The 22,596-nt window shown below is 40.1% G+C and overlaps 1 protein-coding gene across 1 annotated transcript in view; it reads left to right on the forward strand.

Annotated features, from left to right (window-relative positions):
- LOC145979406 (uncharacterized) overlaps window positions 1-22,596 on the forward strand; it is a 49,633-nt gene that overhangs the window by 12,082 nt on the left and 14,955 nt on the right. Inside the window, exon 2 of the mRNA XM_083112284.1 lies at window positions 7,321-7,518. Coding sequence (XP_082968410.1) covers window positions 7,330-7,518 — 189 coding nt within the window. The 5' untranslated portion in view covers window positions 7,321-7,329. The remainder of the gene's footprint in view (window positions 1-7,320; window positions 7,519-22,596) is intronic.

Consider the following 22,596-nt stretch of genomic DNA (forward strand, 5'->3'; position numbering starts at 1 on the left):
ACAATGTAAACCCTTCCGTTCCCAACACATCTAATGTTTCGTCTCCCAGTATGATCAAATGCTTATTCATTTATCTCCAGTGACGTGCCCAAGGGAGGGTTGATGAGGTCATAACACCATTTGACCCAGTATTCCTTTTTTTTTTTAAAAAAAAAAGAAGAAGAACGTCAAAGACAGGATAAAAATGGCAAAATCAGGACTGACCACCAAAAATAGTATGTGTAACCCCTCTCCCTTCCGAAAATCCTGGGCACGCCACACTTTATCTCGGACACATTTTTTAAAATCAACTCACCAGAAGTTTTTATCATTCCGTATTGGAGATTGAAGTAAGATGCGTTCTTCCTGCAGGTTTGGATATGATCCTTTAGGGTGCTGTCGTCCGCCTGCCTTCACACCTAACCTTAACAAGGCCCTAATTTTCCATCCTTGTGACTTGGATTATCAAAACTTAGGAAGGTTTCAGACCGAAGGGACACGCGATACATGTCGATTGGAATGGGCCAATCAACAGCAACATTTCACACTGTAGCGACACAAAATGCCGCAGAAACTTAATTTCGACTTGTGAAATCCTCAGGCGACACGGTGTGAAATCTCCCTTATTAGGCCACTGTCATTGTCATTTCGAAGTAGTATCTTATCTTGTTGACCACAGAAGAAAAAAATTCTCCTCAACCGGTGGGAATGCTCCTCAGTTTTGTTCTCTCTCCTATATTTTCTGTGCTTGTTCACTATACAGGCAACACCTTATGATTTGATATAAGCAGGACATGTACTATGTAGACATTTTAACGAAAAATTGGTTGAAGTCAAGGATGGCTAGGTGGGTCAGTTGGTAGAGCCCTGATTCGGGTCCTGGTAGAGCATGCAATTTCCGCCTAAAATGTCTACATATGGAACATCTTCTTGCTTTCTCATCTCGACATTCATAAAATTTTCGGCTGTGAATGTATTTTGAACCCAGTAGGCTTAAACAAAAGTATTTTTTTTTATACCATGAAATTCTCTGACTGCATATACGAAATTTAGTTCTGGCAAAAATAAATCACCACTCAAAAGTTTGATTTTCAGTTGATCTATGCAGCTTATTTCTGTTTTAATAAACCACTCCAATATCCGGTACTGCTGAAATATTCACTTGAGAGAGAGAGAGAGACAGAGAGAGAGAGAGAGAGGCCTTGATCTCTTCGGCCCTCGACCCGAACTAGCATACATTCAGGCCCCGGAAGTTCTACTGTCGTCAATGTCTTCATTTTCGAATCACTATATCTTATAAAGCAACCAGAGGACGCTGACTGATCAGATCACTAATCGACTGCATGAATTGTCACACTTACCTCTGAAATCTCATTAACAGATTCTTTGTAGAGATGAACCGAAAAATTGAATCCACGTATTTATATCCTCATTATATTCTAGAACGTTCCGCAGAAAAAACGATTCGTTAATATTGCCAGTAGTTGACTCCTTCTCTCATTCAAGAACGTACCCTCTCCAGCCTTCCAGAGATTAGAAATTACAACTAATCGCCCTACGTGTGGGCGCTACCTTTGATGTGCAGCTTCCAAACGCTGATAAGTCTCTCCATAGTGCTCATGTACGCTGAGACAACACCGAAAGTGCAAGAAAAGTTTACGTGCAATATTATCAACAACCGGGTTATAGAACATTCTCCGTCTTGCCTCGATAATTGTCTATCTCCTTAAATCATCGTCACATTATTCAAGAAGCCAAAAACTTAATTTTATCTAGTTAAAAATAAAAAATAATCCTGGGGGGCGGCCTCGAGCCACCTCATCCCCACCTTGGATACGTGCTATTAACAATAATAGGGGTATAAAACATTTTCAGTCTTGCCTCGATAATTATTTCTCTCCTTAAATTATTTTCACATTATTCAAGAAGCCAAAAACCTAATTTTATCTAACGTAAACTGAAAAATTTCCTGGGGAGAGGGTCGAGCCCCCTGTGCCCTATCTTGGATACGTGCTATTATCAATAACAGGGTTACGGAACATTCTCCGTCTTGCCTCGATAATTATTTATATCCTTAAATTATTGTCACATTATTTTATTTCAAACCACAAGAAACCAAAAACCTCATTTTATCTAGTGTAAACCTAAAACTTTCGGGGGGGGGGGGCTCGAGCACCCTAAGCCCCCCCTCTGGATACGTGCCTGGTCCGAAGCACTGAAATTGTCCCCTCTCCCTAGGAATCTAACCCTGTCTCTCTAATGATAAGACGACTGCATTAGCCACTACGCTATCATCGGTGAACAGCCAGTTTTTGTAATGGTAAGTTATTCTCTGAATCGTAACTAAATGATAGCAAAAAAAGTTAAAATATCATACAAGCAATTAAAAATATTCTTAATGCTCCTAAGAACAATTTTTGTTTTCAGAATTAAAATAGCGAAATGATTCATGGAATGGCAAAGAAAATATTACCCCCCCCCCCCTGGCTGGCCCTAGGTAGGGGCCATATAATATACTTCAGCCTATGTTCATTTGACGAATGTAAAAAAAAATCTCAAATTTTATTCAGAACCAAAAATGAGCAGAAAAAATAGTAAAAAGACCATATTACCCCCTCCTCGATGATGAGTGTGGGGCATGATGCCCCCCGGTTCCGACGGCCCTCTGACGTCTGGACCTTCAGTCAGTATAATCCTCTGTAGGGCTGTGTTTTGCCCTTATATGTATGTGCTGAGCGCCCTTATACAGTCTCAGCTTTCAGTGGCGAAGCGTCCTATGAGGCCGGGCCTACCCACACCATTACTCTTTTAAAGGTGTCTTTACTTATTTCTTCAAAACATATGTAATGCAATGCAAGAGTTTGGAATTTTCATTTATGATAATTACAAAAAAAAAATCTAACCCTGTTCAGTATACGAACTTTCCACGGAGTGAAGCACATTTTCTGGGGCGTCTTCTCTTCACATTCGTACGGTCGTATATGCGGGAAGCCTAATCTTACGAGTACTGTACGTATGCTTATAACGTGCTCGTGAGGCCGGCCTCGCGGTGTTACCCACTAGCACGAACAGAATACCAGCAACACTGCATTTCCACCAGGGTTGGAAATTTGTGGTGTACCAGCATTTTACGAGCCTGTGTTCGTGCAGAGATATTTCTATTTCAATTGTACATTCTCCACATTTTGTACGAAACTTAAGTTTTCCTTCCTTTCATCGACAAGAGTAAGGGAAATTGAAAATTACGGAGTACTGTAGTTCTGACTTCATTTTCTGGTCAGAGTGCTGATGGTCTTGTCGATTCACCCAACACCGTAGGGTAAACAGAAAGTCTAAAAAAACTTATATTTGTAAAGTAAGTCTTCATACCAAATTATGTAAATGAAAATGCTAGTTACGCCCTATATTTACAAAGTAGTTTTACTTTCACTGGAAATAGAATTATTTATTTTTATCGTGAAAGGGGATTCCCTCGCTTGTTCCCTGCCTGTGAAAACTTGCCTCTGCTCACAACTCGACAAGAGAGCGGGGCTCGGAGCGCGAAGTTCGTGGCGGTAGAGCTTTGTTTGTGAGTCGTGTCGTGTCGTGTGCAGCGTTCAGATTATGCAAGAAAGTGCTGGACTGAAATGCAAGAACAATTGAGTTCTTAAGTGAGTGAAGATGTAATTATCGGTAAGGTAAGACACACTTTTGTTCTTTCATGTATCCTTCTTATAACAATAATTTCTAAAATGTTTTCAACTCTATTTTCCTTTGCAAGTAGCAGTGGCAAGTGACAGCAAAATATGAAAAATTTGAAAGTTGTTGAAACGTTATTTAATGCGTTATCACTGTCGTCGAATATATATTGCAAGCAGACATTTTTTTTATACAGCCGACACAAGCGAAGAGGTAGGCCGTTTCGTTTACCCTGAAGAGATAACAAGAGGAAAGGGACTTTGAGAGTACAATGCAATGGAAGACATTCTTGGAGTTTAGGACAAAGAGTGGTATAGGATTATTCCGGTTCAAGTTCGGCGGAACAGGCCAGTGTTGTCACATTGGATTGGCAGAAAAGAGCTAATCGCGCCTAAAAATTGGGATTCTATTCTCTCAAGCAACTACATTTATTATATATAACCTGTTTATATGTTACATAGTAACCTGTCACTCAGGGGTTGAGAAAATACAAACAAAAAACAATGAAATGAACAAAAATCTAGATCGATGACGTCTGGTGGGCGGGAAGGGATAACGTCTAACAGACATAATTATCGTACTGATGGCCGGTAACAACACTTTTGAAAATGTCCCCCACTGACAAGTAAAGAAGCGGCCTGGAGAGACATTGAACCACTCTCCATGACATGACATACCCCCCCCTTTATTTTTTACAAATTCATGCAACTATTGGAATTTATCGCACTTTTGTGCCTACCCTGCTAGCAACTCTACGCTTCGCCACTGAACCTAGGTAAAGAGTTTTAAGCAGTGATGTGCAGCAGTAGCGTACGCAGGATTTCATCAAGGGGGGTGTTATCTCGAAAACTTTCTACAAATTCACATTACCATTGTTTTATTATACTTTAATTAATTAATAATAATAATAAATTAATTAATAATTCTTATAATTAATTAATTAGTTTAATTACTACTAATGCAGCTGCTATTTATGAAAGAAATAGAACAAAATTACAATTCTTTTGTTTCAAAATAATTGTCTAGTCAACGGTTATTTGTATATGATAAGTGAGACATTTTAAGTGTGAAGAAAATCCATAAAAACAAGCAAATATATTAAATTTATTGAAATAATCGAAATCTGAAACTCATTCAAGGAGCCGCGCTGGTCTAGTCTGACAACTTCGTGGGATATCCGGGTTCGATTCCCGGAATTGGTTGGAATTTATCCAGCCTTGTCTCCGCACCCAGCCTATGGGTATCTGAGAGCAACCTTGGGGGATGAAGGCTGCCGGAGCATGGTGCTGATCACATCACCTGCAAAATAGTTCGAGATCAAGAATCTTTGGGGCCCACCACACCACTATGTGTGACTTCATGGCACGGTGCTATATACACGGGGGAATTTACATTACCTTTACCTATGGAACTCACCCAGGGTGGTGATGAAGCGCGAGAATACATGTTGCTAAATTCCACTGAGTCTATGTTTTCGTTGTAAAGTAAGTTTATAGACATTCCAACACATTTATCCCTTCTAGGTGATTCACAAAAGACTTCTTCGACATTATTTAATGATGTGGATGTAGACTCAGCATCACTTGAGAGTTCACAAGGGGATGTGAAATCAGTACCGGGAAGAACGTTTGCAATAAGGACGAAGCAAGGAATTTTCACAATTCTCGCAAGTCACTGCGCGACTTTTTGCAAAAGAAAATTGCAAAATTGAACTTTGCGGCCGCTTAGATTGTGTTTGGAATGTTGTGTTTTTCTTCATGCTGCATGGGAATAATAATCCAAATTATTATTATTATTATTATTATTACTGTCGTAGATCTTTGACTTTGATAAATTAGCCATTTTTAATTTTTTCTACAGCATTTTCCATAATATTTCAAGAGCTCAAGGGGGGGGGTTAAACCCGGTAACCCCCCCTTGCGTACGCCACTGATGTGCAGTAGTCTATAAGTTTACGTCTACATGCGTTCTCTACATGTAATCTACACGAAGATTACATTGGCTTATAGTTTACATAGTCTACTGTAGACAATAGAAACAGGGGTGTAAGGGGTACCTTCCACGTAGGCGCCCAAAAGTCAACCTCACTTCCACGCAGTACACCCTGGACTGCATTTTGCAGACGAACGAGGCTCTGGCGACTGGCACTATGGCCAGTATAATTTTGTGTTGTCTTGTTTTTTGTCCTTGTGTGAGCTGAGTGCCCGTTTACAGCCTCGGCTTTTTACAGAAGTCAGAATATTTTAAGATTTTTAGTTATGCAACGTTAATTATTTGTAATGGTAAGGGGCTGACCCCCGTATAATGTGACGGGTGCAAAATAGCCTAAGTGCTGACGCACACAAAATTTTAAATTCAAATAGAAACAACAGGGAAGAGATAAATACCAAAGCTGTTTAAAGGAGAAAGAATTTTTTCTTCAAAGACGTCCTAATTGTGCCTATAACCAACTGAAGACCGTCCGACGTAATCAAAGTTATCAAATTTTCAACAACGAGGAAGAAGGACTCTACCAGATGAAAAACATATGACAGTCATAGGTGAACAAAAAGGAAGGCTAATTATTTTTCGCTTAGTTACTGCATAGGAAAGTGCATGTGTCTGTAAAACAGATCTTTTCACGCATGTGTGAAATGATGGAACCAGAAGTAAAACAAAGCTTTCCCATTCTACGGACATCGCATTTTTTAGGTGTCACGAAAACTTTATTATTTTTGAATAGCTGAACGTAAATAAATACTTAACACTTATTTCTGAATCGTGGCATACTTCACGATTTCTACTTTCACCTGTTGATACTGGGTGCTGCTTCTAGCACGATGCGGTTGCCTTGCACGAAGAACGCCGAGCGCCATGTTGTCTACATTGATTACGTCATCAACGTAGATTACATAGTTTATAGTCTACATTGTCTACACGTAGAATGTAGACAATCGTTGTTTACGCGTAGACACACATCACTGGTTATAAGTCATCAGACATACATTGATTTCAGTTATGGTAAGGGGCTGCACCCTCTATAATGTGACAGATGCAAATAGCCTAAGTGCTGATGCACAGAAAATTTTAATATCAATCACCAGTTCTTAAGTAATTAATGAATGTGTTAGTTTAGAACATTGAATGAGGAAGTTTTTAAGGCATATTTTGTTTTCTTGCAAGGGGTATGTCCTAAATTTTGTTTATCATCCCCGTATTGTGTGAAGGGCAAAAGTAACCTATTTCATACCCACTATGAAGTACAGTGTGTTTCACTCGCTCTCGGTCCCTGTTTTTCGCTTATAAAAACAAACTATTGGTCATAATGTAATGGAACTTGCTACGGACATACCTTGGTGTATGAGAAGCATGATGGCGTCATTGGAGATGGCTCCACAGTGTGTGTACAGTTGCTCCGGCCAAAGATTGGACTTGGAAATTCTATTTTTATCTTTTCTGTCGAAAGCCAAAGAGGGTCACATGAACCGCTGAACCAATCTGCTTTGTCCAGTTGCCATGGTGACGCGTTGCCAAATTTTTCGTTTAGAGTAGTTTTCGAGGCACCCTCAACAAGGGCATGCACATGCGACTGGGCGATTTTGCCGTTTAATGCCGCGAGTGAGTGAAACACCCTGTATTTAAATAGCATGCGTGTTCTGATCACCATAACGGATTTGATTTCAGATATCTATCATGGCACTCGATGAGAACAGCAACCAGGTACCTTCGCCTCTTCGCAGAAACGCCTACAGGGATTGGATGTCAATGGAACTGCAGCGCGAGAAGATGCTGAAGGATCAGGACCCAGAGAGTAAACATTTCGAGGAATGGCTGTCCTTGCAGCGGGATAGAGATCAGTTATTGAGAGAAGTTTTCTGTGCGGTAAGTGTTGTAGTTTTATGACCGTGTGTTTGAATCCGTAACGAAGCTATGTGACCGAAATGTTTAGGCCAGTTTCTTTGGTGATACCCAGACTACGGGTTAAAAACAAGGACTTTACGATTGATTGATTTAGTTTATTTTACTTCGCGTTTTGTGCCTCTTGGCTAATTTGTGAAGATGGGGATGAGTGATGAAATGATGAAATTGATGAATGGACATTCACAAACATCCAAGCGCGAGCGGGATTCGAGCCCGGGACTCTTGGCGTCGCAGCGCGATGTGCTAACCACTCGGCCACATGGGCGTCCGGAAGGGGGGGGGGTGCAAAGGGGCCGTGCCCCCCTGGAAAATGAAAGTCAACCAAAAAATATGTATTTCACACATATAATTTCATTTTAGCCATAATAATATGTGTTAATTATTGCATGAACACCATAAATTCAAATTTAAGCAATGTTTTTTAGGGAACAACACTATTTTTGGGGAAAATTTGCCTTCGTTTGCCCCCCCCCCTGGAAAAAAATACCTTCCTTGCCCCTCCCTGGAAACAATCCTGCGGACGTCCATGCTCGGCCACAAGGACTTTACGAGACCGAGTATTCAGATTTCATAAGAGCAGAATTTGATTAATACATAATTCAAATAGTTTCAAGACGGCTTTACGCTAAGGCAATTTGGAGAATTCTTACAAAAAACATTTATTCTCTCTCTGCAGTACGATCTCTGACTCCCCGCCTAACAGGGCCGTCTCTAGATGGGTGCGGGGCCTGGGGCATACGATATACGCGGGCACTGGCGTACGCAGGATTCTTTTTAGGGAGGGGCTGGAATTGTGAAGGTGAATAGTATATAGGTGCTTTGAAGGAGGGCTGCATAAAGAATAAGACATCTCGTATTTTAGAACTTTCCACTCTCAAAAATGACAATTAGGGGTCATTTTAAGGGGGAGGGGGGTTGCATTTACCACTGTTTTTTCTCAGAGTTCTTAATTTACTTTATTTGAAAATGTTGATCATCTCAAAATTTCGGAGGCGCTAAATGTCTTCAAAATCCTCAATACTTTTTCACAAAGGCCTAATTTGTGGTAATTTTAGCTCTAAATTTACCTTTGTACCGTCCTAAGTACTCGTACAAACTTGGAAAATATTGGACAATTCTCTTCTGGATAAACCCCTGTCCAGTGATGAATTCAGGGGGTGGCCCGGGGGCTGGGGAAATCCCCTCCGGAAACAGAAAATACCCGATAAAGTAGTATGTATGTACACCATAATTATGGACAGTCCACAGTGGCGGCGATGCCACTTTTGCCCCCGCACTATGCTAAACCTTATCTACGAGGGAAATAAAACTGTCTTGTCCCCCCAACCCCAGTTTTTGCACCTTGCCCCCCTAGTTTTGGAACCCAAAGTCGCATTATCATAATTTTTAACTTCTTAGTAAATGGAAATTAATTTCGAAGTACCTATATCATTAAACTTACACTCCCTTTTCGGATATAATGAGCTAAGCTGCTATTTCACAATATCGAAACCTTATTTGAAAACTGCAGACTAAACTGATAGGCACCCGAGCACCTACTACTTACCATAAGCACCTATACCACACAGAATAACAATGAAAGATAATTGAATTTAACTGAAATTCAGCACTGCAAAGTAATGAGAATTTAACTGAAATTCAGCACTGCAAAGTAATGAGAATTTAACTGAAATTCAGCACTGCAAAGTAATGAGAATTTAACTGAAATTCAGCACTGCAAAGTAATGAGAATCTAACTGAAATTCAGCACTGCAAAGTAATGAGAATCTAACTGAAATTCAGCACTGCAAAGTAATGAGAATTTAACTGAAATTCAGCACTGCAAAGTAATGAGAATCTAACTGAAATTCAGCACTGCAAAGTAATGAGAATTTAACTGAAATTCAGCACTGCAAAGTAATGAGAATTTAACTGAAATTCAGCACTGCAAAGTAATGAGAATTTAACTGAAATTCAGCACTGCAAAGGAATGAAAGAAAAGTAGCTATTTGTCGGTCAAAGATCCCTGCAGCACATTTTTGTAACTCGATAACTCTTGTATTAGCATTTTAAAAATCACCTACACATTTAAATAGGAGTAATGCTCATGAAAATACAATTTTAGGGAGATTTCACACCAAAGCGACACATGCCGCTTGGGAACGAGCCAATCAGGAGCAACATTTCACACCGTAGCGACATGACAGGCAGCAAAAGCATGCGTTCGATTGGTGAAATCCTCATGGGACACGTGTCGCCTCGCTTCGATGTGAATTCTTCCTTAATCATTTCTGCTTTCCCAACTGATTCCGGGACATAGTGCGTTGCGAATATACTTTCCGGGACAATGGGACAAATTATAGAATTCCGGGACTGTCCCAGAAAATCCTGGACGTATACTAGCAACTTCTATTGATGTAACGAATTTCAATTTCTTGCATCTATTCTAACTGTTAACAATTTGCTGTTGAGTAGTGGTGACGTGTTTGTGCAGTCTTATCGAAATTTACACTTAAATTAATTCAGTTCAGGGACAAAAAAACTTATTCAATAGTTGAGTGGGGGGGGGGGGGAGGGAGCAGGATTTCCAATTTACCAACCGATATGTATACATACATAAATAGGCTATATGAATTACATATTCACATAATTATATACACATATTTATGTATGTAAACATATGTATGTATATATATATATATATAAAGTTATTAATACATATTATATTGTCATTTATTCTTATTAGCTATTTATTACGTATACGTTTCTGACAAACCGCGATAAATAAATTAACCCACTATTCGATGCTCCGTTGATTTTTTTTTAGCTAAACTGGGAGATGAGGGGAGGATAAATAAATCTCTCCTTGCGCAGGTACTATAACTGTGTCAAGAAAGTGTCCATGTTGATCATACATTTTCGTAGCAAGGGGTAGGCTGTAGAGGAAGAAATTTCATCCGCTCCGAAGACATCTTACTTCTTTTCGTCATGCCGACCTCCGTGGCGTAGTGGTTATCGCAGCGCACTTCGAAGTCTGGGGTCCCGGGTTCGAATCCCCGCCTGGGCATAAGTGTTATTTGTGAATATCATTTCATTGTGCCATCACTCATTCTCATCTTCGCGATTAGCTAAAAGTGGCAGAAAAGCGAAGTAAAATAAACTAACTCAATCAATAAATCAATTCTTTTTATCACAAAGTGTGTGAAGACCTCAATTGTCCTATTAAAGAAAACCGAAAAACATAGCTAAATATAGTGTGTGGTAGTGTTATAAAAGAATTAATAAAGTGACAAGAATTTGATTCGAAGTCAACATTTATACACAGGGACTCAATGAAGCTGGATCTATGGGGTAGATTTTCATAACGGACAGTTACAGGAGTGAGTGACAGTGTGGTAGTGTTTCTCCACAATGGAAATGATGAGCATATAGATATTTTAATACTATACGCGTAAATGGATGAAAATATATGCACTTAAAAATCGGTCGTCGTCGTGAATGTGCTATGATAACGAACTAAAAATATGAAATTTATCCCTATCAAACTCTGTGTATTTTCAACTATCTCTGGTAGAACCTCCTTTGAAGTATGAAATATTCCCAGTCACATTACGTTGTCATAGGTCATCTCCAATTTATCCACACAAAATAATATACTTATAATATTGTTAATATTTTAGCTATCAAACACATTGCTTAGTGTGAAAAAATAAATTGCACCAGAAGGTGGTGTTTTTCATCCCTTCTCAACTTCACATAGTACATTTAGACCTAAATTTGGCTCGGGTCATTTAATTTTACTTCGAAAGGGTGATTTTGTTTTAGATGTCGACAAGGCATGATCTCCTTCTTTAACATCTCAGGGGGTTAATCGCTCCCTCCGCCTTCCATATGATTCTCGTGAAAAATTTATTTCAAATCTGAAACATCTGACCGAAGAGTTATCGATTTGTGAAGGCTTATGTAGTATGGGTAAAATAAGATTGGAGACCGAAATAATTATTAGAAAGCTAATTCCTTCTGAAATGCGTTCTTTAGGTCCCCCTGTACTTCCCCAGAAAAATCCCCAAAAAATCCTGCATGGGGAACACCCTTAAATTTTGAATAAATGGCCGCAATCTTGGATTTTTCAAAAAATGCGATAACTCAGTAATGGACAATCATACGGAGGTGCTGTTTTGCGCTAAAATTCATAGTTTGTGTAGTATAATCGATTATAACATGTCTTTTCTAAAGAAAGTCCAGTTTACGGTAAAAATGTAATGAAATCAATAAGAATTTTGATAAAAAAATTGAATGTTCAGAAAAAACGGCATTATCATTATTATTAATAGTTTTTTCTTCTAGTCAGGTGTTAGTGATCGTATGCGGTAACAAGCACCCACATCGCCACCCAAAAATATGCCAAGTGGAAACTTTACAAAAATGTCAAGTATTCGGAGTATGTGCGCAAATAGGTGCGACAAGGGGGGGGGGGGGGAATTGTTCTAAATCGCATTAATAGCGAATGTTACCTGATTGCGGCCGAAGCGTAATATCATAAAAACTGTGATGCACGAATTTCAAACGTTGGTTCAAGTATGCCAGGCGAGCCATCTGAAAATGTGGTCGGAAGACCTGTTGACGAGTCCAAGTTAGAGGCTTTCAAAAATTTCCTCAAATCACTGGTATCTCGAGTCTGCCGCGATCTTGATAAAGAAATGTGCTGCTCGGAGGATTCACCTGTCAGTCCTGCGAATGCTTCCACTGCTTCCATCACCAGGAGACTTCCTGACATGGTGCAAATCCAATGCGCTAGAACGCTGCTATCAGACATATTTCGGCCTTGTGTCAAGCCACCGCTAACCTTCATAGATCGCATTAAGACCTGCTCTATGGTCATGTCCGTCCAAACGCCGCACCAAAACTTATCCGATTGCCGAACTGCAAAATAACCCTGACTGACAAAACGTTCAAACTCTTGATCCGACAAAGTAGTCTTAAGTTTAGACATATTCTGGAGGTAGAGGTGGGCTGATTTAGCGTAATGAATATGGCCAGCTGCATGGAGGTGAACTAACATGCGTTGAACGGAGAAGAGATGAAGGTTCCAGTCGCCTGTTCTTTCCGCTCTCACGAAGTCATGCATTATAGAAACTTGCTTGAAATACTGCAGCCATAATTTAGCAGTACGACTTCTTTCTTCAAGTGTCTTCATCGGACTGGATACAGCACTCGGTAAAGGTTTGACTTTGAATAGGAAAGATTCTGCGGAGGAGGACAAGTTTAACACCTCACTGTGAATTCCCCTGAGAGTTTGGACGTCAGAGCTGATCAAAAGTCCGCCTTCCTCAAAACACTCCAAAATCAAATGAGCGATAGCTTCCTGAGAGCGAATGAGCTCGTAATGCTCTTGCATAAGCATGCCCATTAGCCATGTGGACAACAGCGTTCTTGGCAAATACCTCACCCCACATTTCTTCCATACCACTGCCACCCATGATTTTGCCCACCGCACCCATGTAACTCATAAGCAGACGAAATCCACCTAATCTCACGATTACCTTGGACAGCTCATCAGTTTCGTCTGCCTGATATACTATATCCGTGGCTTTAATGAAAAGTGGCTGATCAAATGTCACAATACACCGTTGTTGCCGCTTCCTGCATTCTTCTACCGCGAAACGAAGACAGGTGTTAATTGGGTTTGGTTAGAAGGTTGAAGATTGACGAAGGGCAAGGGTATCACTGCTGACTTTTCGTAGGATCTTTTTCTTGTGGCAATATCCATGAAACCACTCCATCCCGTATGAGGTTCTTCAGCTGACTTGGAACCCGCCATCCAAATCCATTGGTATGAGATTCCGATTTCTGCATCCATCTGCCGCAATTCCAGGGAGAGGACGTCTTCCATTACCAGGCGATTCAATCCATGGTTCTTGGGCCGGTCGTGAGTGACGATTGGGATGAAGCCAAACTTTCCAACAACAGTTGCCGTTGGCATAATCTTCGGTCGTGGAACACGAAAACTCGTCTGAACAGCTGAAGAAGGCGTCACACACTGCACTCCTACCATCACATGAAAGGTTCCATGTCCATCCACAGTTCGAGTGTTATGGTCAGCATTATCGAAGACAAACTGCACAAATCCATGTTTCTGAACTCCACTTGAAGCGTTCATTGTCACGGAAGTTTCATACTTACAGATTTCACTGTAGGAAACAGAGCAGTCTAAATTATGCAGAAGGTTAATTAGATGTTTTGATCGGAAACGCCTATGAAGAAACACTCCAATTCTAACCTGCACAGCTGACACAAATGAACGTGGACGCACCGAAGAAATGATAGTGCGCAACACTTAACACCTTCTGGTTGCAAGGTGGACCTTTTACTGGTTTCATTAGACCAGAAAGCAGATAAGTGAGCATCTCACCTACTTGATTTTCTCCACCTTTCGATATTTCTTCGTAGGTTGGATATGTCGAGCAATCATAAACTTTAGATCTTATCTCTTCTTGGATGATGGTAATAGTCGCGTCTATAATCCTCTTCTTTTCTTCCACAGCGTCTTTTTTTCTGTCGCTGTACCACTTGTCCGTTAAAATCCTGGATGCAACGGGCCTAAAAGAAACAACAGTCCCGAAACATTTCTTGCTGGATGACATAAGAACAGTATTGCTGTAGCGTGCTGATAAAAGCTCCCGCAGACGCTTTTCACTGTATAACTTGTCACTGTTGGTACTGAACTGTAAGAGCATCTCCATAACGTCAGACAGCAGGTACTGGCAGTCATCGTTGTCATCCAGAAAGTTGCATGATGTGCACGATTAGCAATGAATTGCCGGAAAACCCAAGCTATGTTCTCGACGGTGGGGATCTTTTGCATAGAGTATATTGGTCCCGTCCAGCAACGTATGGTGATGTGTGCAATGCCTACTTAGATTATGTCAACCGAAATTACGGAACAAATGTTATCGTAGCATTTGACGGATATGAACCAAGTACGAAAGATGCAGTGCATATGCGACGAACTGTAGGGAAATCAGCTGCGAGGGTTGATGTAACTACATCCAACCCCGTGACAATTGCAAAAGAGAATTTCTTGTCAAACGTTGAGAATAAAAGAAGTTTTTTGAAACTCCTTAACACAGAATTCCAGAAAGCAAAGTTCCCAGTTTTCCAGGCCCCTAGTGACGCGGATGTTTTGGTTGTTGAAACTGCGAGAAAAGAATCCGAGTCAGGACGATCAGCTGTTGTATTTGGCGCGGACTCAGATCTACTTGTACTCATTGCTGCCTTGACGCAACCCCAACATGTTAGTTCCGGGAAATTCTACAACCGTTAGAAAAGTTTACTGCAGAAGAGAGTTACACGAAGGCCTTGGTAACAAGACGAAACACCTACTTCTCCTAGGCGCTTTTATGGGATGCGACACCACCTCTGCTTTGTACAGAAGAGGTCCAATTTTAGGCTTCAACCAGCTGCAAAATAACCGTGAACTACAGAAAGTTGTGGAAATATTAACAACCCAAACGCGTCGCAGGATTGTGTTGAAGCTGCAGGAGAGCAATTCTTCGTCCATTTGAACAGAGGTAAACGTTCAGAGGGACTTGACAAAACCAGATACAAGAAATATGTCCAGACCGTTGGTTAAAAACCTCCAAACTACGTTATGGATCTTGCGAGCCTTCCTCCTACTTCAGCTGCCGCCCGCCAGCATAGTCTGAGAGTATATAACCAAGTCCAGGCGTGGAAAGGTAACGTCTTTTCAGTTAAAGATTGGGACTGGACCGTCGAACAGGGACACCATAAGCCTGTCGCATCCACTTAACCCACGGCGCCAGACAATCTCGTGCGTTGTGGGTGCAAAGGAGACTGCTCCCGAAATTGTGAGTGCAAGCGAAGTTGGCTGACATGCACCACTATGTGCAGCGAATGTGCGGGAGAGTCCTGCTTCAATCGGAATATTCTGGATTCCGAGGATGAAGACGATATCGAAGGCAACTGCGATACCGAGGATCATGTCGAAGCCAAACGTACCAGCGCCTCCATCAGAGAAGATTATGCAAAACGAAGACGAGTTTAATGAAAGACGGAAATTTGTCAGACATATCAAACACTACCTGTTTATGTATAAGTGTTCATTTTTCATTTTGAAATGTTTCCAAACAAATTCTACAATTCTTTACTGAAAAAATTATGTTTTTGTGTTTTCAAACCTGTTTTATGCAATAATATGTTAATAAATTTATATCAACTCTATATTTTACACTTTTGTTTGCAGTAATAAGTTCCTTCTTCCAAAACTGAAACGTTTGGCACATGGGCGTCCGGAAGGGGGACAAGGGGGGGCCGTGGCCCCCCCTGGAAAAAGAAAGTCAACCAAGACTTACATATTTCACACACACAATTTAATTTCAGCCACAATAATGTGTGTTAATTATTGCACGAACATGATAAATTTAAATTTAAGCAATGTTTTTTGAGGGATGAACACTATTATTGGGGAAAATATGCCATGTTGGCCCCCCTGGAAAAAAATACCTTCCTTGCCCCTCCCTGGAAAAAATCCTGCGGACGTCCATGGTTTGGCACCAACAGCATCTCCCTATGTTTGTCCATTACTGAGTTATCGCATTTTTTGAAAAATCCAAGATGGCGGCCGTTTATTCAAAATTTAAGGGTGTTCCCCACGCAGGATTTTTTGGGATTTTTCTGGGGAAGTACAGGGGGACCTAAAGAACGTATGTCAGAAGGAATCAGCTTTCTAATAATTATTTCGGTCTCCAATCTTATTTTACCCATACTACATAAGCCTTCACAAATCGATAACTCTTCGGTCAGATGTTTCAGATTTGAAATAAATTTTTCACGAGAATCATATGGAAGGCGGAGGGAGCGATTAACCCCCTGAGATGTTAAAGAAGGAGATCATGCCTTGTCGACATCTAAAACAAAATCACCCTTTCGAAGTAAAATTAAATGACCCGTGAACATATAAATAAATTACGATACTTCTAAAACTAAGCAATCAGTCAACCACGTTTAGACACGACGTTCAAAACTAACAGGAGAACTTCCCTTCCCACGTCACAAGTGCTTGATATGTTGTCTTTTGTTAAAAAAAAAAAAAAAAAAAAAATGAAAAGATTTTTTCATCTCAATTTTCTGTTTCTCACTATTATAGTACAGCGCCTTGAAAAACGTAGTGTGGAAAACAGCACTGTTCTGGCATCTCTGGCTGGTTCCACTCGAATATGATACCGCTACACCTGCATGGCATTCGTCTGCTTATAATGGAAGTAAATGGAGTTTTACCTGCAACGTCTGATTCTTTTACATGAATCATTTCTATGAATGTGATAATTGCTATGATATTTGGTACAGTGTCGCGAAGATATTAACGAACATTCTAGACAGTCGACCACGTCCGTTATCGTCATACTTTCGGTAATAATACTGGAAAAAAATAAGGGTGGAATGCTCTTGGCAACTAAATTTTTGTGTATGAATTAGGATTATCATCATTCCTTTTAAAGATATACACACTGAAGCATTTGTATTTTTGATATTTACTGTATTTTTTCTTCCGCTTTAAACTAATAGCGGCGATGATGCTAATGATGATTGCATGAAAAGACAAGGGGAATCCCACAAAACTTTCCTAGTGCCATCGACATGAGTGTAAGGAAACTTTCAAACCAATGGGACAAGCGACACGGGATGTTCACACTGTCACACTAGTGACACACACTTCCAGACTGTAAAATAGCATTCATTGCACATGAGGGTCCAAACAGCAAACGATACGTTCATATGGCGTATTCGCGTGCTACTTGTTTACTTCGGTCGGAAAGCTCCTTAAAGGAAGGGTGCTCAGACGGAAGCGACGCGCTACAGGGGGAGTTCCCAACTAAGTGACAAGCGACATGACAAGCATCTATTGGCAAGCGTTTGCTGCTAATTGTGCGAACAACAGATAAGCGACACGATAAGCCACACGTGTCGCTTTGTCGCTTGTGCGTCGCTCAAACTGGGCCATTTCCTCAATAGCTTGCAACATGTTGCCGTGGTTTGTTGTTCTCGCATGCGCGATGCAATGAGCGTCTTGCTTTAGGGAGATTGCGCAGCAAAGCGACAAGCAACACTTATCGCTTGAGCCTTGAGGATTTCACCAACCGAACGCTGGCCTGTGCTTCCCGTCATGCCGCTACGATGTGAAATGTTGCTCTTGATTGGCTCGTTTCCAAGTAACATGTGTCGCGTGTCGCTTCGGTATGAAAGTTGTCTTGGACAGAAGGACCCGTGTCGCTTTGGTGTGAAATCCTCGTATCGTTTGTCGCGTGTCGCTTTGGTCTAAAATCTCCTTGAGGAAACTGTGCAGTCAGAGCTTCTGTCCCTACGGTTCGAAAGGCTGCATTGATTACGGACTGCTCGCTTCCAAGCGACACTTGTGGTTTGTCGCCTCGGTATGAAATATCTCTCAGGATACTATTTATATTCTAATAACATAGAAAAATAAAACTCGAGTACACAATCCAACACCTGACGTCCGGAATCACTTTGCGATGTTTCTTCTTGTGTTACGCATTAGTGTTGCCCACGAGACGAGACGAGACTTTGGTCTGTCTCGTCCCGTCTCGTGAAAGTGCTGTCTCGTCTCGAAAATATTCGTTTGTCCCGTCTCGTGTCCCGTCTCGAAGGGTTCTGTCCCGTCTCGTCTCGTCTCGTAAAAGTGATCCGGGATATCATGCCAACAAAAGTCAAAAGTAGCAGAAACACAATATTTTTCCGGAATGTGGGATAAAGCTCCAAATATTTTACCCATTGCGTGGTGAGGATAAATAAAGTTCGTTAATCATGAGGACATTAATGTTAAAAATGCAGTTTCTTGGTTACTGATTGCTAGGTATCTTATGAAATCTACCTTGTGGTTTTTCTCGCTTCCATACAACTGTCTATCCTTTTGAAATGTTTTCCCCTGGACCTTCTTCTTTCTGAATGTCGAACTTCCGTGCACTATGAAAATCTACCTTTTTTCTTTAAATTCTAAGCTTGCCGCTGGGAGCAACAAAAAATATTTTAAATGTGTAGTACGAACACAAAATTGCAATAAGTTACTTAGTATATTACAATTAGAAAGTATTTATTGTTCTTAATATTGTTAAACATCTCCTTCTATGACATAAGTTTCATAAAGTATTTCTTTGTGATATTATGCTGTTTCTTATGTTCAGCTTTTGACGCACATACTTGTTTGTTTTTCCTTTAGCCTCTAAGCCCGATACCACCACCGCTTGATAAAATTTATCCTTCGGCAGGCACTCATCTAGAAATATATGTCGGGGGAGGGTGTTCGAGCCAAGTGTTTCAGAAAAAATTATTATAACATTAACATCAACAATCAAGAAAATGTTTAAATTAATACATTAATATAATTCATAAGTCTATTCACTTGAATATGCAAATTAATTAGTTATATTATTATTATTATTATTATTATTACATGAAATGTTACAAAGACGGTACAAGAATAGTAATATAATATGTGTAGTTAAGTACGTCAAAATTTGCATAAAAACAGTTGTCCTGGCAAGGAAATTAATGACAAAAAAGGTGATGAATTGAATATTTGCTGAATAACAAAAAAGGATGATAAATCCAGTTGACGAAAAAAAGTTCCTAATTAATATTTCTGTACATAAATCTTCATTGATACTGTCATGCAAAGCCGTATGGTCGCAATAGAATCCTTTTTCGGCAGGAATAAGTAACCCTCGATTATGCTAAACAAATATATTTTTTTTGTTTAGCTAGACACACCAGGCGGATGCAAGAAGCCGTTCCTGCAAAAGTGTATGTTTTACGAAGCGAAGAAACTGTACAAAACCACCACGTATGGAAGGCAAACCTGCATTAATTTTATATCGCACGTTTACAGAGCCGTGCCTCCTGAAGTTATAAAAATCCCAACTTCAATGATTCTTTTAGACATGCTATAGTTGAAAAAAATATGTTTAGATGCACCCAAAGTGCATCATTATCAGATTATGCATATAACGTGTTATTGGAATCAACATATTTGTGTAAATTGGGTGCCTCCCCGATGGCGTATTAATAACGTCAATGTCTTGTAATGAAGGGTCCTCGCGTCGATACTCAATGGAGGCACAAAGTGGATCGGATAGCAGTTTAAACTGTAGGTCGGTTCGCGATTTAGCCTATTTGCGAATCAAGTGGACTTAAAAAAAACAAAAAGAAACAATATCAACCTTAAGAATATTAGAATAAACTAATTCACCCGCAGGTACGTCAAATTTCACATATCCTTCTTCATCCTCGTTCATAGACTTCCTGCAATACTCTTGTTGCATCCCACCAGGTGCGAAAAATGTGAAGTTATTATTTCCCCGTACTGCGTTATTTCTTTTCATAACAGTAAGGCTAAATTCTCGTTTTATCTGAACTTTTAAAAAATGTGCAAAATACGTCTCTATCTTTAAACAACCACCCTTTCCCATGTATGTGTAAAATAATCCCACTCTGTCTCAGGAAAACCTCTTCCTACGATCAAATGAAGGAAACAACTCTCAAGTCTCAACAATTATAAATTTTTGCTTAAATTTCCTATCATTTATACAAACAGTAGCACATATCACGTCCTTTGGTGCAACACTGTCAACAGCTAATGTTACTTTCCTCGTCCTAATAAATTTACTTCCAACCAGTGACGGCGCCAAGGAAATTTGACTGGGGGGGGGGGGGGGAAGGCTGGCAACAAAATATTGTAAGGGGGCAGTCACATTAAAACGCCCGAAAACACTACACATATATATACTTATATAGTAATAATTATAATAATAATTATTATTATATTCATGTATGATGTTTTGTGTGTGTCTTTTATTTAGAGTGGACGTTTACTGCCTAAATTTACTTCTTGATTACGAGTTTATCTGCATATGGTTATATTTAATAAAGGCATTAATTCTTTTTTATTCGTAAGTTGCGTTGTCTCTAGTGGCCTATTTCAATATTGGAAGACATTCATAATTTTATAATTCATCGTCTTTCATGAGATGAAACTACTGATATAAATATTCAAGTTATAAGATAATAATATAAATGACGAAAAACTGTTTCGAAGAGTTTAATTTCCTTGCAAAATGAACGTGGCGTTGGAAGAAATTAATCTTCTTAAGTATTAGAAACAATGAAAGTCACTTAGTGAAGTGCAATTCTACTGTAGGAGAATTCTGCTCTATGTGCTTTGGAGAACACATTGCCCACCTTTGGTACGTCCAGGACTTGACATTTCTTCTCAATATCAAGGACAGCCATATGAGGCAGTTTGCATCCAGCATCCTGTTTCGAGCAAGCCCTTTCAAAGATTTTAAGGACGAAACGGTTCTTTCACATTCACACGCTGCATTGGAAACTGGAATTGTTACAGAGAATACAACTAGAGTGTGAACCTTGTGAAATGCCAATTTATATTTTCCTAGGATCTCAAAGAAATCCATTAAGTGGAGTATTTCTGTGCCATCTTCGTAACGCAGAAGAGTTTTGGGCAAAATTTGTGTTTCACATTTCAGGGAAATGTTATCACAGGAAAAAAAATCTGAAAAAGAAATATTCTGACCCTGGCATTACTTACTCTTCCTCTACCACTCCAACGTATGTCTGTGCCACACAATTACAGGCACCTATGAAGTTCGTGGGACGAAGTTCTTCGATTTGGATTGGATTGATTTGGTGTTTTAAGTCCACTTTATGCACAGTAAGGCTAATCGGTACTGGACCTACAGTTTAAAGTGGGATCCGAACCACTATGTGCCTCCACCGAGAATCGAAACCGGGACCCCTTGATTAAAAGACGGCGACGCTACCACTGCGTCATCGGGGAGGCCCAAGAAGTTCTTCGACTTTGATATGTACGAGAAAGAGCGAACCTGCCTGCGATGTGTTTTGAATCGAATTTTAAGTGTAATTTGCATTTTAAGGTTCGAGTCCAATACATTTCCGAATAATATCCCCTCATTTTGAAATTAACTTCAAGAGTATCGAAGAAATTCCCTTTGTTAAGGTTTGCCTCAGGCTCATCATCTGGAAATTCAAGTCGCTGAATAGTAAGAAACCGCGATGAATCCACAACAACTGACATGTAGTGTCCGTTTTTCTCCGATCACCTTTGGTCCCGGGTTCGATACCCAGTGGAGGCACTTTAAACTGTAGGTCCAGTTCCGATTAGCCATGCTGTGCATAAAGTGGACTTAAAACACCAAATCAATCAACCAACCAAATCTTGAATCAACTTTGAATGTCTTTTACTAATTAGCGTTGTCACTAACGACCCACGATTAGAATAATTTGCCCGTACTACAGATGAATGTTTTGTGGTCCTCAAAATATGTTTTAAAACCATCCACATTCAACGCTTTCTCCCAGTTCTTAAAACTGGTTAAAACTTAAATTAATCTCGACGATTACAGGACATACATGAATGAATACCTATGCCCAAGTCAGTGCTGGAATCTTGAACGAAAGTCACACACACACTATCGTATATATACTAAAACAAATTTAGTCAAGTTGTTATTATAAGCAGGAAAGTGATATCGTGCAGAATACACACACCACTTTGAAAAGGTGAAAATCGTCATACTCTTATAAATGAACTCTCTTATTATTCAATATTTAATTAACTTCAGTTGGGGGGCACAGAGTGGGGGCCGAAGTGTCTGACTTATGGCGCCCCCCTGCCACCCCCCTTTGGCGTCGTCACTGCTTCCAACCCTCTAATAATTTCGCTGTTGATAGATTCAGCTTCGAAATGGAAGCTTGCGTGTCGGCGAATAATACAAAGGACTTGTTTATCTTACAAGGGGTTCACTGTCCTTCTTTCATTCAAAGTCTGCCGTTTTCCATTTCTCTCAGCTTTCCTAGCAGCTGAAAAGGATCCTAAGTGTCCCTCGTATTATTGTTCCTGCAAAACTTCCTTTCGGCAAGCAAAGCAAATTACAGAATTTTTATTGCCCCTGCCTTGCATCAACCTTAATTTCTGGGTCTGGATTTATGGCA

Source organism: Lepisma saccharinum, chromosome 26, assembly GCF_977018435.1.
Source record: "Lepisma saccharinum chromosome 26, izLepSacc3.1, whole genome shotgun sequence".
NCBI classification, from domain to species: Eukaryota; Metazoa; Arthropoda; class Insecta; order Zygentoma; family Lepismatidae; genus Lepisma; species Lepisma saccharinum.